General features: G+C 36.4%; 2 protein-coding genes across 2 annotated transcripts; both read right to left on the reverse strand.

The window, feature by feature from the left end:
• Positions 1-651: 651 nt before the first annotated feature.
• Positions 652-1,590, reverse strand: LOC122731416 (olfactory receptor 5P3-like). Its single transcript, XM_043971522.1, has one exon. It carries the CDS (start codon positions 1,588-1,590, stop codon positions 652-654), a length of 939 nt encoding a protein of 312 aa, XP_043827457.1.
• Positions 1,591-12,023: 10,433 nt separating this feature from the next.
• LOC122731417 (olfactory receptor 480-like) lies at positions 12,024-12,962 on the reverse strand. The gene has a single exon (XM_043971523.1). The coding sequence runs from the start codon at positions 12,960-12,962 to the stop codon at positions 12,024-12,026; it is 939 nt and encodes a 312-aa protein (XP_043827458.1).
• Between the last annotated feature and the right edge of the window lie 1,790 nt (positions 12,963-14,752).

Consider the following 14,752-nt stretch of genomic DNA (forward strand, 5'->3'; position numbering starts at 1 on the left):
TTTAAATGATTTTTATTGGCTTATTTTGGCTATCATGACCTAAGAAAAGTTCCTGCACACACCGAAATATTTACAGAATCAAGTTTGTGGTAGCAAGAAACAGGAAACTAACCCAATGGCCAGTGACTGAGGAAAGGCTGAACACTTAGTGGCACCAGAACGCACTAAAATATGATTGTGCTTCAAGAAATAACAAATATGATTGATACAGGAATAGAAAAGATTTACATGATCTGTTACACATTGATGATAGCAGAGCCAAGAACACAACACACAATGACTATAACATAAATGCAAAGAACAACCCCCACAAATCAATAGAAAATGTGCATTGCAAGATTCCACAAAAAATAATCACAGATCGAAAGAAGAGCAATAAGACACTTTTGCAGAGGAAGGAGATCCATGTTAATGGAACATTGCATGTACTTGCAGACCTTTGCAATCAACGTTTAAATTCACAACTTTAAACCATCAAATGAAAAATATATATATTTTCTAAAACTCAGTTGTTCGTATCCCATAATCCTAAATATTACATCAGTAGAATATTAGATCCTCAAAGGAAAGGAATCTTTCTTTTTTTCTTCCATCCCCAAAATGTATCACAATGAGATTTTGCTAATAAATACTTGTTGAATTGAGTTAAATTCAAGAAAAAGGAAGTTTCCTACTCATCAGTTTCCTCAGGGCCCCTTTCACTTCATTGTTCCTTAGACTGTAGATCAGCGGGTTCAACATGGGGATCATTACAATGTAGAAAATAGACACCACTTTATTCTGATCTGTTGAGTAGCTGGACTTAGGCATCACATAAATTAATGTAAGGGTGCCATAGAAGAGGGTGACTGTCGTGAGGTGGGAGGAGCAAGTTGAGAAAGCTTTAGATCTCCCCTCATTGGAGCTTATCTTCAGGACAGAGAAAAGGATGTATACATATGAGATTATGATAATTATCACTGTGATCAAAATTATTGACCCAGAAGAGATAGCAGGAAGAATTTCAGCAAGATCATCTTGGTGGTTAGAAAGTTTCAAAAGTGGTGAATAATCACAGAAAAAGTGATTGATCTTATTGGATCCACAGAAGGACAGGTTCAGTAAGCAACCAATGAACATCCAAGCATTGAAAGAACCACCTGCATAAGAAGTGATGATTAACAGAGTGCAGACCCTAGGAGACATATTGATTGAGTAGAGTAGGGGGTTACAGATGGCCACATACCGATCATAGGCCATCACAGCCAGCAGGAAGCACTCAGCTGTCCCAAAGGTGACTCCAAAAAACGCTTGGGCCATACAGCCTTCCACAGGGATTATAGTTTTGTCCACAAGGAAGTTCTTGAGCATAACAGGTGTGACGGATGAGGAATATCCAATATCTACAAATGCCAAGTGGCTGAGGAACATGTACATTGGTGTGTGAAGTTGGGAGCTAATTCTGATTAATGTGATTATACAAAGGTTACCAACTAAGGTGACTGTATAGACACCCAAAAATATGACAAAGAGGATGACACAAAGGGTTGAATCATCTGTTAACCCCAAAATAATGAATTCAGTCACAGCAGTGCAGTTATTGTCAGACATCTGTCTTGGAAAGAGTGTCTATTGGACAGAAGAGAAGGAGATTGAAATACAGGATATATCTATTTTTGTATTCAGGAAATATTCCCTGGCCACCTCTTACATGTCCATCCTACTATCTTACTCTCATACTTTGCTCCCATGTTTCATAGCAAGGTGCTCATAAGCAAAGCTGAGATCAATATATTTGTGGCCTCCATATTGTTTCACCGGACAAATCATAATAAATGATTTACCAATTTTGCCAATGTGAGAATGTGAAAAAGGCTGTAAGAGTAAAGAGGATTGTTTAATCACATCATTGGAACTTTTCTTATCTATATGCAGAGACAATATCCAAATGTATAAATGCTATTCTGTCAGCTAACCACCATTGTGAATTCCTTCCAAAGAAAGAGAGCTTATTCTATGTTCCTTCACCTCTCACAGGACCACTTTTCACATCTGAAGATGTTAGCCTCCTCATGTTATTTAAATATAAGGAAAGTCCTGATTTGCAAGATGACCGTGGTGTTTAAAAATCACAAAAGAGGAGGGATGGAGAATCTCAATTCTGTATCTTCTCATTGTATTCTGTTTCTAGAAGGAGCAGAATTTCTGCAAAGAGAATCCATTAAGCCAGATAATGCTAGCTTGAAGGACTATGGGAAATATCCCATGGAAAAGCTGCTGTTTCTAGGTAAAACAATGGAACACACTTGCTCAACCTGCTGTAACCATATCCTGTTTACCTATAGCACCCTTCAGTTGCAGAATAGCTGAGCAAATTTTGGTTTAGGAAAGTAATAGCAATTTGTATGTGCCATAAGAAGTGATGAATAACATTGCTTTGGAGTAATATGGAAACACATTTATTAACTGATGCAGAGAGAATTCAGTAGAACTAGAATAACAATTTATATGCTGACCACAATAATTTGAGAGGAAAACCATTTTGAAAGACCTCAGAACTGAGGCCAAAATATTGAGAAAACACATTATCATAAGACTGTCGAGGAAATGTTACCTACCATTTCTTAGCAGAAGAGGGATAGACTGCATGTACAAAATGAGGTATGGATTCTCAGATATGGTGAATTTGTGGATTTGGTTTCCTTGACTATACATATCTCTTAAAAGGGAGGGCTTCCAGTATGAGTGGGAAGAAAAGTGGCTAACTGGGTAGTGATAAATATCAGTGGATGAAAGGAACAAGAACAAAAACATTTTCGAAATATACAGAATAAAAGGAAGTGCAACTTTACACCTATGTATATTACATTATGTATTTATACATATAAACACACATATGTGTGAATATGTATGTATTTATGTATAAATGTTACATTTTTTAAAATATGAAGTTATTTTGCAATGTTTGCATTTGTTGATACTTGTGCAGCTACAAATGAAATTGTATTAAATATTACTTTCTTTGAAATATTCTTATTACTGCCAACTCTAAACTAATTTTTCTTCTCTTCCCATTTCAGTAAGTAATATAAAATATTGAGATACTGTTTTAAGAACTCTTTCTTTGTGACCACAAGAAAGAACAATTTATTTTTTTTTTTAGTGAGGCAATTGGGGTTAAGCGACTTGCCCAGGGTCACACAGCTAGTAAGTATTAAGTGTCTGAAGCCGGATTTGAACTCAGGTACTCCTGAAACCAGGGTCTGTGCTCTATCCACTGAGCCATCTAGCTGCCCCGAAAGAACAATTTCTTAACTAAATACAAAATTTGTACAGTGGTGAGGCAATTTTCCAACACCTTTGACTTCACACTTCTCTACAATTTTTCCTTTTCCTTTTCTAGTTTTTTTTAGTTGCATGCCCAATTCATTTATCTACTTTTTCTCTATTGTATTGATGTAAGGAGTTAGGGACATAAATTTCCTCCTAAGTACCAGTTTGGCTGCATACCATAAATTTTGATATATTGTCTCATCGTCATTTTTAAAAAAATGAAATCATTGTTTTTATGATTTGTTCTTTGACACACTTGTTTGTAGGATCAGATGATTTCATTTCCAATTGATTTTTAATCCCTCTTTTAATTGTGTATTATTGAAGGTAATTTTTATTGCATCCTCATCTGATAAGGATGTATTTGCTATTTCTGCTTTTCTGCATCTGGTTGTAAGGTTTTTATGCCCTAATACATGGTCAGTTTTCATATAGGTCCCAAGTACTGTTGAGAAGAATGCATATTCCTTTCTATTCCCATTCAATTTTCCCAAAAGATCTATCATATCTAATTTTTCAAGAATTTTATTAATTTCCTTAACTTCTTTCTTGTTTATTTTTTTTGTTAGATTTATCTAGTTCTGAGACAGGAAGGTTAAGTTCCCCACTAGGATAGTTTTGCTATCTATCTCCTTGAGGAATATTGAATTGTAGAAGAAAAAAGTTGCCCCACAGGGGCACTTTTTTTTTAATTATGAAAGTATTTTATTATTTTCCAGTTACATGTAGAGATAGTTTTCAACATTTGTTTTTATAAGATTTCTAGTTTCAATTTTCCCTCCCCCTTCCCCAAGACAGCAAGTAATCTGATATAGGTTATATATGTACAATAACATTAAACATATATCTGCATTAGTCATGTTATAAGAGAAGAATCAGAGCAAAAAAAGAAAAACCTCAAAAAAGAAAAACAACAGCACCAAAAACAAAAGAAATAGTGTTTCAATCTGCATCCATATTCCACAGTTCTTTTTTTTTTTCTGGATTTGGAAAGCCTTTTCCAGCATAAGTCCTTTGGAACTATCTTGTACTGTTGTATTGCTGAGAAGAATCAAGTCTTTCACATTTGATCAACACATAATGTTGATGATACTGTGTACAATATTCTCCTGGTTCTGCTCATTACACTCATCATCAGTTCATGCAAGTCGCACCTTTTTTTGTCAGAAAAGCAGGTTGCAAACTTCTCTCTCAAGACAGGGCTTTGCAACTTGCTTTTCTGACAAAAGAAAAGGTGCCCCTGTGGGGCAACTTTCCTCTTCTACAGTTCAATATTCCTCAATATCATCCCCTATGGTCTTTGCAAAACTGAAGAAGATATAGTCTTTTTGTCTAGGACCAATTCCTCAATTTGTTCCATTGACCACATCCTTCCATTTTTCAACCTTAAACTTCCCCCATTGAAAAACTACTCTAATTGCTTATCTTTTTAGCTTTAGGCTTCTTCCTATAAATGGCCTCAGATCTGTCCAATCCTTTAGAACCTTTCATTTGACTCTGACTTTCTTCCAACTTATCATACTATATCTCTTCTCTTTCCCTATCAGCTCTCAGGGGGCAGGGAGGAACAAATCTACCTTTGTGAATAAGTACTATTCCTCTCCTCCCATTCACTTGTTAAAACATTCAAATCTGGTTTCTGGTCCCATCATTCCACTATAATTATTCTCTGAAAATTTAGTACTAATATCTAAAATCATAAATCTTTGCAATGTTTATTTAAATTCAGATGGTAGAGATAGTTATAGACTTTGTATTTCTATCATTAGCACCTAAGAAAGTAGCTAAAAATAGTAGTTGCTTAATAAACACTTGTTAATTGATTGATTCTTGGCCTCTTTGCAGCATGTGACACAGTGGGACACCTACTCTTATTGAATATTTTTTCCTCAGAATTTTCATGACCCTGACTCTCATGGTTCTAGTATTCTTCCTACCTGTCTAACCTTTCCTTGTCAGCTTCCTTTGGCAGGTTATTATCCCTGTGCTGCCTCCTAATCATAAATGTTCCCCCAGGCTCTGTCCCAAATCCTTTCCTCTTTTTCTCTGCCTTCTCAATGAATTTATTAGCTTCCACTGCTATTAACATCTCCATCCAAATAAATCCTAAATCAGTAAATCCAGCCCTGAACTCCAATCCACACATCACCAATACTTGGGCATTTGTAGCAAATGTGGTGAAAATTATTTGTGGTACAGGCAGCTTTTGAAGGACCTCCCCTTTTGGGGGAGAAAATATTGAACACTCCCTGAAGGGATGTTAGAGGGCACATCCAGAATGCTGCTCTGGAGTCACCTCCAGCATGCTAGTTCGTGCTGGGTGTGGCAACTGCTGACCGAGTGGTGCGCGCTGGTTCTTGGGCTGGCGGGCTGTTCAGGTGTTTGGTGAGCTAATGACGGAAAACCCTAAATTCATTTGAACTAGCTTAATGGGAAAATAGTCTGGGGATTACATAGGCTACGTTTAGAGTTAAGAATATCTATATGTATTTCTATGTTCCTATTTCCTTATCTTTGATTTTTTAATTACTTTCACCTTTGTTGTTTAATTAATTCCCAAGTAATAAAATCTGATCCTTTTGTGAACTAAAGCTTAGAGGCTCCTTTCTTATTGGCCTGGGAGAAATATCTAACAGGGCAGTTCAAAGCGGAGGGAGAACCTAAAAGGTCCCTCATATTTCCGGAACCCCAATATTATGGCGGGTCACCCCAAAAATGCTCCATATATCAAATTTTGGCCCTCACACTAGATGTCACAAAAGCATTTCAAACTCAAGAATTTCAAAAGATAAATCATCTTAGCCCCAACCTGCAACCTAAAATTACTTTTCTATGTAATTTCTTGTTTCTATTGAGGGTTCCACCATCCTTCCAAGATGCAATACTGAAATGAATCTCCATCTTTTCATTTCCTAACCAGTCAGCTACTAAGTCTTGCCACTTCTACACCTACAATAAATATCTCATATCCTCTTATGTACACTTAAATAGCCACCACCCTAACTCAGGTGTGCATCTCCTCTCACATGGATTTTTGCGAAGGCCTCTTAGTGGTTCAGTTTTGTCTTTCTCTAAGGTATCCTCTAAAAACCTACAAAAATGATCTTTCTAAAGCACATTACTAGAATTCTATCCCCATTTCTGTCTCTTTGCAAAGGAAATCCACCATGCTTCATGCCCTACCTCATCTCTGTTTTGTAGATTTTCAAGTTTCCTTTATGTTTCAGCTATTAGGTAACTAATTACAAAAAGGCTAGTTTCTAAAATCTGCTCCACAATTTATTTTGTATTTATTTATTTGTGTAAATATTCAACCCTTTATCTCTACTAGAATGTAAACTCCCAGAGATTAAGGACTATTTTCCACTTTTTTCTTTCTGTCCCTAGTGCCTTGGACAAGGCTCTGGGCATAGTGGGTACAGATTAGAATGTACCAACTCATTTTTGAAAACCTTATGTTTCATTTACATTTGTAACATAATCCTAATAAGCAAATTTCAGGAATTCTAAAACTCAATACCACAATTTAAATCTCTAAATTACTTTCCTCCCACATCTTTAAGGGGAAAACACTGTCATTCTTATTTTTACAGATGAGGTAACTAAGGATTACAGAGGTACAGTCACTTACCAACAATCACAGGCATAGTCAATAAGACTCACATGTGGGATTCACACCAAATCTCCTGACTTCAAGTCCAATTCTCTTTCCACTACATGAGCCAACAAATATATCAGTGAAATTTCTCTAGTTAAAGCTTTAGTCTGAGAAGTGAGGGGAAAGTAATACATGAAACAAAAGTAGCTATATATACACAAAGATGTTTACCTGAGGTATTCTTATCTAATCATATTTTATTATATACTTACTCTTTGTAGTGATGTATCAGGATGCATATTATGACCTATGGTAGATCAGAATTTACAAACAAGCTATAATAATGTTCCATGCATACACCTAACTTGCACGTCTTTTACTTTTTATGTTCATACAAAAGACCAGAAACATGAAGACCCAAATCAGGAATGAATCTTACTCAATAAGACATGGCAGAGAGGATATTAAGCTCTTTGCAAAATTAAAATCCATATAAATTTTGGCATATGAGCTACAATTTAAAAATCAGATCTAAGTATTTTTCTTAGATTTAAGTATTTTTACAAAAAAAAAACAAACAAGAACACCAGTGGTACTGACTGATACAAGAAGATAATAAGTTTAGACTCTAAGGAACTATCTTTCCACAGTGAGGAAATATTTATCTTTAGCTTATTAGCATTTGGGATTTAAACCCTTGAGCACCTTAATACTAAATATAACTGTATCATCACAATGTCATTTGAAATCCACTGGGATTGAGAAAATTACTAACACAGAGATGAGTTTCTTCAGAAGTTATCTAAATTCTTAGGGGACTTCATTTATTTTTTCTTTATGTTTATCTAGAATTTTTTTTTGCAGGGCAATGGGGGTTAAGTGACTTGCTCAGGGTCACACAGCTAGTAAGTGTCAAGTGTCTGAGGCCGGATTTGAACTCAAGTACTCCTGAATCCAAGGCCGGTGCTTTATCCACTGCGCCACCTAGCTACCCCTATCTAGAATTTTTTAAGTGGAAAAAAACAAGATTGCATAGCAACATAGCCACACCAGTAACTATGATCTAAAATCTAAAAAACTAAGATCTGAAATCTTGTTTCTGGGATCAAAATATGGCACTTTTCACTGTGACAGTGTTCCTTTGGTATGAAAATTGATCCTCATCACATCACCCGATAAATTTTGGTTCTATTATTTAATTTTCTGCAATATAAGTTAGCAATTATGTTGCTAATATACTTAAGAAATTACAACAACACCTGCAAAATCCAAAACTAAAAATTTTTAATGTATCACAGAAGGCAGAATTCAGAAAATCTTTTTAATTACATAAAAAATCATCTGATCTTGCTGCTCTCTCAAAATATTAGTCCCATTAAATTCCACTTTAATTAGTAACCTTACTATTTCAATTATTTTTAATTTATTTATGCACTTTTAAAATCTAGCCCAGTTCTAATTGTATAGCCAGTCAAAGAGGCTCCTCTTTACCATGTGGATATCAGAACAATGTATTGAATATCTCTACTTTTTCTAAATTTCTTCAAGGCATTTTCATTACACATCAGCTTACCATTCAAGAAGTAGTCTCTTCAATATGGGGGAGTGTATCCTCAATCCATTACATATATTACAATCTAAAAAATACGATTCTTACACCCTTCTCTCCCTTTCATGTCCCACTGTCACCCTCACTGCAGAATCAGAAAGGAACAAATAGTACTCTGGTATATTTTGCATTTTCAGCAGCCACCTTACCAAAGGATCAGCAATTTGGTTTTGATTCACTGACTAAAGACAGACTATGCTTTAAAAAGTCTGGGCCCTCTTATCTTTTCCCTTTCTTTTTCCACTAGAAAAAAAAATTTATAAGAAGCAAAATGTGCACAGGTGAGGGAGCAATTTATACTTCAAAATCACAAAGGGCAAGGGTTGTGGTAGACAATAGACAGTCTTTTCCAGGAACTGGTGGGACACAGAAGAAGAATGTTTTGCAGCATCATTTGACCACAAGGCTGGTTTAAGCCAATTTGAGGTGCACAGCTCAGCAAGTTCAGCCAGTAAACACCAGCAAAGTACCTGGGAGTTTGCAAGATATTTAGCTCACTTCAGGCTCCTGATTCACCACTTTCAGTAAATATGCTTGCTCTGTGTCCCTTCCATTTGCATAGTAATATAACTCATGGAAAATAGATATATTAGTCTCAGGAGTACTTGCACATATATACCTTCAACATACCTCGGTCCACTTCCTCACTTGTCTGAGCTGGAATGATCAAAAATACACTGCTCTTGCTCCTGAAAAGCATGTCAAGTTATTCTCTTAAGGTTCCCGTCACCAAACCCATGTAATATCTGCAATAAAAATTACCTCATTTTAAGACTGTGCATTTTTTTTGTCTCCAAAGAACAATGTGGTTCCCTTATTTACAGCTTGAGTGTTTTTTATATGAAAACACTGTAAGTTCAGTTACTATTTCTCTAAGCCCCCCAATGAGATAATTCTAACATTCTAAATACAGATTCAGTGGCCTCATCTCTCCATCTGCCATGAATCCATGCAAACATAGCCTTGTGGTTCCTTCTGCCTTTGTTTTGTCTATCCTGACTTGTCCTTAGCTGAAGAACTGTTAGAGAGGGCTGAGATCACATGAGATTCAAAAGGTCAGAAGAGCAAAATGCCATTAGTTTGGATACTGGAATCAACACCAGAGTCTGTGGGCAACCAATTCCAGAGCACCAGCAGAACACTAAGTACAGACCACAACACTTAATTCCACAATCAGGTGCTCAGCTACTACAAGCAAGGGAGAGACTATGCATTAACCATGCTACATTTGGAAGTGAAGTTGGTAGAGCCAATGCTCTGTGGTAACTGCTTTAAGTTTGAGCTTACTCTCCCAGGGATTAGGTGGCATAGGGGAACCCTTCCTAAGCATCCACTGGCTTGTGATTCTAAATTTTGGTTGTGCTGCATCTTCTCAGTAAATAACCCTTCAGAAAACTAATTCATTATGATTGGTTAAATAACATTGGAAAAACAGATACTACATCAAATGATGATTTGGGGAAGATATTAATTAGTACTGGAGACTGACGTTAGTAAAACACATACAAATGGGGACTGGGGTTCAAGCTGAAGGTAATAAAAACACAGCACAATCCCTTACTTAGTGTTACCATTAGAATCCTGAGGGCAGATTTAAACAGTCTTGCTCTGTGGGCCCTGACTCATTAGTTTGAGTGTATGAGTTGGCATAAATACCCCAAGAGCCTATATGAACTATATAATAATATAAAGGGAATTTATGAGGAAAAGGGAGAAAGCAGGACTAGCATTGTCAGATTTCAAATGATTCTACAAATTTCTTTAGTTTATACTAGAAGGTGATTATTTTCCAAATGACATCATGCTGGGTAAAAGGTAGGACTACACCACAGACAATGCAGAATTATAATAGAAACTAAACTAGTGTTTGAAAAAAGTTAAGATTACAAAGCAAAGGGGAGGGGGCAGCTAGGTGGCACAGTGGATAAAGCACCGGCCCTAGATTCAGGAGGACCTGAGTTCAAATCCGACCTCAGACACTTGACACTTACTAGCTGTGTGACTCTGGGCAAGTCATTTAACCCCCATTGCCCCGCAAAAAAAAAAGCAACGGGGAAAGTTAAGCATTATTGTGTAGTGCATCCTGTCACCCAGAAAGAGTAATAGAAGTTTAGGCTGAATTATGAGGATAGGACCCAAAATTAGGAAGCTGATAATTTCACTGAAGATTTCTGCCTTGATGAAACCAGATATGGAATTGCATGTTCAGGTCTGGTCTCCTTATTTTAGGAAAATATAGAAAATAGGGAGAGGATCTAGAGGAGGATATCAAGATGATGCTCAGGCAACAAGGATTTTCAGGGCTTATCATATGCCAGGCTCTGTGCTCTAACTCGGAATATAAAAGAAAACAAAAAACAGCCCCAGCCTTGCAGGGGCTCATATTCTCTAAGGAGAGACACCATGGAAATAAAGAGGTGCATACAAATGATAGACAGAGAAGATGGAAGGTCATTTTAGAAAGGAAGATACTATTAGCTAGACAGTACCAGAAAGGCTTCTTGTTCAAAGTTGGACTTGAGCTGTCTTGAGGAAATCCCAAGAAAGTAAGTGGCAGAGATGGGGAAGCAAAACATTGCAGGACCATGAGACAGACAGTGTAAAGACATGGAAGAAAAGTGTCATGTATAAGAAAAGGCAAATAGTCCAGTGTCACTAGATTGGATACTGTACGGAATGGATGGGAATAAGAAGTAAGAAGGGATAAGGTTGAGTAATTTTTAATGATTTTTTTATTGATTTCTCTTGATTTTTTTATGACTTAAATTTCTTCTCACATGTCTCCCATATCACCCCTCTGCAGAGCTATCTCACAGGAAAAAGAATCCATTTGTTCAGGTGTATTATGCCATAAAAGTGGTCATTGATGAAAGGAATGCTCCTGCATACACCAAAATATTTACAGAACCACTTTTATGGTAGCAAGGAACAGGAAACAAAGCAAACGGCCAGTGACTGAGGAAAGGCTGAACACTTTATATTGTCTGAAAATAGTAGAATATGAGGGTGCTGTAAGAAACAACAAATATGACTGATAGAGTAACAGAAAATATTTACACGGTCTATGTATTATGATGGAAGAGCTAAGAATACAACACACAATGACTCTTACATAAATGTAAAGAACAACTCCCACAAATCAATAGAAAATATGTGTTTCAGGATTTAAAAAAAGTAATCATGGACTGAAGGAACAGCAATAAGACACATCTGCATACGCTTTTGCAAAGATGGGAGATCCATGTTGATAGAATATTGCATATGTTTTCAGACCTTTGCAATCAATATTTAAATTCACAATTGTAGCCCATCAAAATGATAATATATATATATATATATATATATATATTTCTAAAACCCCATTCTTGGTATCACTTAATCTTGACCATTATATCAGTAAAAATTAGATCTTCAAAGGAAAGGAATCTTTCATTTTTTTCTTCCATCCTCAAAATATATCACAATGAGATTTACCTACTAAATATTTGTTGAATTGAGTTAAATTCAAGAAAAAGGAAGTTTTCTACTCATCAGTTTCCTCAGGGCCCCTTTCACTTCATTGTTCCTTAGACTGTAGATCAGCGGGTTCAACATGGGGATCATTACAATGTAGAAAACAGACACCACTTTATTCTGATCTGTTGAGTAGCTGGACTTGGGCATCACATAAATGAATGTAAGGGTGCCATAGAAGAGGGTGACTGCTGTGAGGTGGGAGGTACAAGTTGAGAAAGCTTTGGATCTCCCCTCAGTGGAGCTTATCCTAAGGACAGTGAAGAGGATGCATACATAAGAGATGATGATAATAAACACTGTGATCCCAATTATTGACCCAGCAGAGGCAGCAGGAAGAATTTCAGCAAGATCATCTTGGTGGTTAGAAAGTTTCAAAAGTGGTGAATAATCACAGAAAAAGTGATTGATCTTATTGGATCCACAGAAGGACAGGTTCAGTAAGCAACCAATGAACATCCAAGCATTGAAAGAACCACCTACGTAAGAAGTGATGAGTAACAAAGTGCAGACCCTAGGAGACATGCTAGTGGAGTAGAGTAGGGGGTTACAGATGGCCACATACCGATCATAGGCCATCACAGCCAGCAGGAAGCACTCAGCTGTCCCAAAGATGCCACCAAAGAACAGCTGGACCACACAGCCTTCCAGAGAAATTATGGTTTTGTCCACAAGGAAGTTCTTGAGCATAACAGGTGTGACAGATGAAGAATATCCAATATCTACAAATGCCAAGTGGCTGAGGAAAAGGTACATTGGTGTATGAAGTTGGGAGCTATTTCTGATCAATGTGATTATACAAAGGTTACCAACTAAGGTGACTGTATAGACACCTAGGAATATCACAAAGAGGACTACACGAAGGGTTGGTTCATCTGTTAATCCCAAAATAATGAATTCAGTCACAGCAGTGCAGTTACTGTCAGACATCTGTCTTGGAAAGAGCACCTATGAGAAAGAAGGAAAGGAGATTGAAATACTGGATATATCTATTTATGTATTCAGGAAATCTTTCCTGGCCACCTCTTACATGCCCATCCTACTACCTTACTCTCCTACTTTGCTCCTATGCATCATGGCAGGGTGCTCATAAACAAAGCTGAGATTATATTTGTGGCCTCCAAATTGTTTCTCTGGACAAATCATAATGTATGATTTGCCATTTTTGTCATTACAAGAATGTGAAAAAGGCTGTAAGAGTAAAGAGGATTGTTTAATCACATCATTGAAACTTTTCTTATCTATACGCAGAGACTATATGCAATGCTATTTTGCCAACTAATTCCACCATTGTTAATCCCTTCCAAAGAACAAGAGTCTGTTCTATGTTCTTGCACCTCTCACAGGACCACTTTCCACATCTGAAGATGTTATCCACCTCATGCTAATTGACTATAAAGTACTGATTTGCAAGATGACCCTTACATTAAAAAATCACAAAAGAGGAAGAATGGAGAATCTCAATTCTGAGTCTTCTCATTGTATTCTACTCCTAGAACTTGGTATTTCTGTAAAAAGCTATCATTAAGCTAGATATTACTAGCATGAAGGACTATGGGAAATTTCCCATGAAAAAGCTTCTGTTTCTAGGTAAAAAAATGGAATTCACTTGCTCAACCTGCTATAACCATATCCTGTTTACCTACAGCACCCTTCAATTGCAGAATAACTGAGAAAATTGTGGTAGAGGAAAGTAGTGGTAATTTGTACGTGCCATAAGAAGTGATGAAAAGCACTGCTTTGGAGTAATATGGAAGCACATTTATTAACTCAGTAGGACTAGAATAACAATTTGTAAAATGATCATAATAATTATGAGAGGGAAAACCACTTTGAAATACCTCCGAACTGGAGCAGCTAGGTGGCACAGTGGATAGAGCCCTGGAGTCAGGAGGACCTGAGTTCAAATCCGGCCTCAGACACTTAACACTTAGCTGTGTGACCCTGGGCAAGTCACTTAACCCCAATTGCCTCCCAAAAAAAAACCTGAGACCAAAACATTGAGGAATCACATTATTATAAGATTGATGAAGAAATATTACCTACCAATTCTTGGCAGAAAAGGGACAGACTGTAAGTAGAAATTGAAGCATGGATTCTCAGATATGGTGAATTTGTGGATTTAGCTTCCTTGACTATACACATCTCTTAAAAGGGAGGGCTTCCAGTATGAGTGGAAAGAGAAATAGCTAAGCAGGTAGATAAATATGAGTAAGTGAAGGGAACAAGAACAAAACATTTTCAAAATATACCAGAGAAAAAAAGTAAGTATAGCTTTACATATACAGGTGTATATCTATGAATATATATGTATGTATGTAATCATATGTATGTATGTATAAATAAATGTTGCATTTCTTTTAAAGACCAAACTATCTTAAAATATTTTCATTTTTTAATTATTATACAGTTCCAAATTAAAGAAATTGTCTCAGATATTACTTTTCCCTGAAATGCTCTTATTACTCCCAAATCTAAACTAATTTTTCTTCTCTTCTCAGTCCAGTAAGAAATGATATAAAATATTATGATATTGTTTAGCTCAGAGAAGAATCTGAGTATAACACTCATTTATGGCTCTATGATTCAACTCTTTCTTTGTGACCACAAGAAAAAACAATTCCTCAATGAAATACAAAATTTGTAGAGCGATGAGGCAATTTTCCAACACCTTCAACTTCACACTTCCCTCTCAAGAGACGACTTTGCAAGCTACTTTT

The sequence above is a fragment of the Dromiciops gliroides genome, chromosome 6 (genome assembly GCF_019393635.1).
Source record: "Dromiciops gliroides isolate mDroGli1 chromosome 6, mDroGli1.pri, whole genome shotgun sequence".
Lineage (NCBI taxonomy): Eukaryota > Metazoa > Chordata > Mammalia > Microbiotheria > Microbiotheriidae > Dromiciops > Dromiciops gliroides.

Bases quoted from the DNA above. Each gene is read 5' to 3' on its own strand.
- LOC122731416 (XM_043971522.1), bottom strand. From the start codon at position 1,590: ATGTCTGACAATAACTGCACTGCTGTGACTGAATTCATTATTTTGGGG.
- LOC122731417 (XM_043971523.1), bottom strand. From the start codon at position 12,962: ATGTCTGACAGTAACTGCACTGCTGTGACTGAATTCATTATTTTGGGA.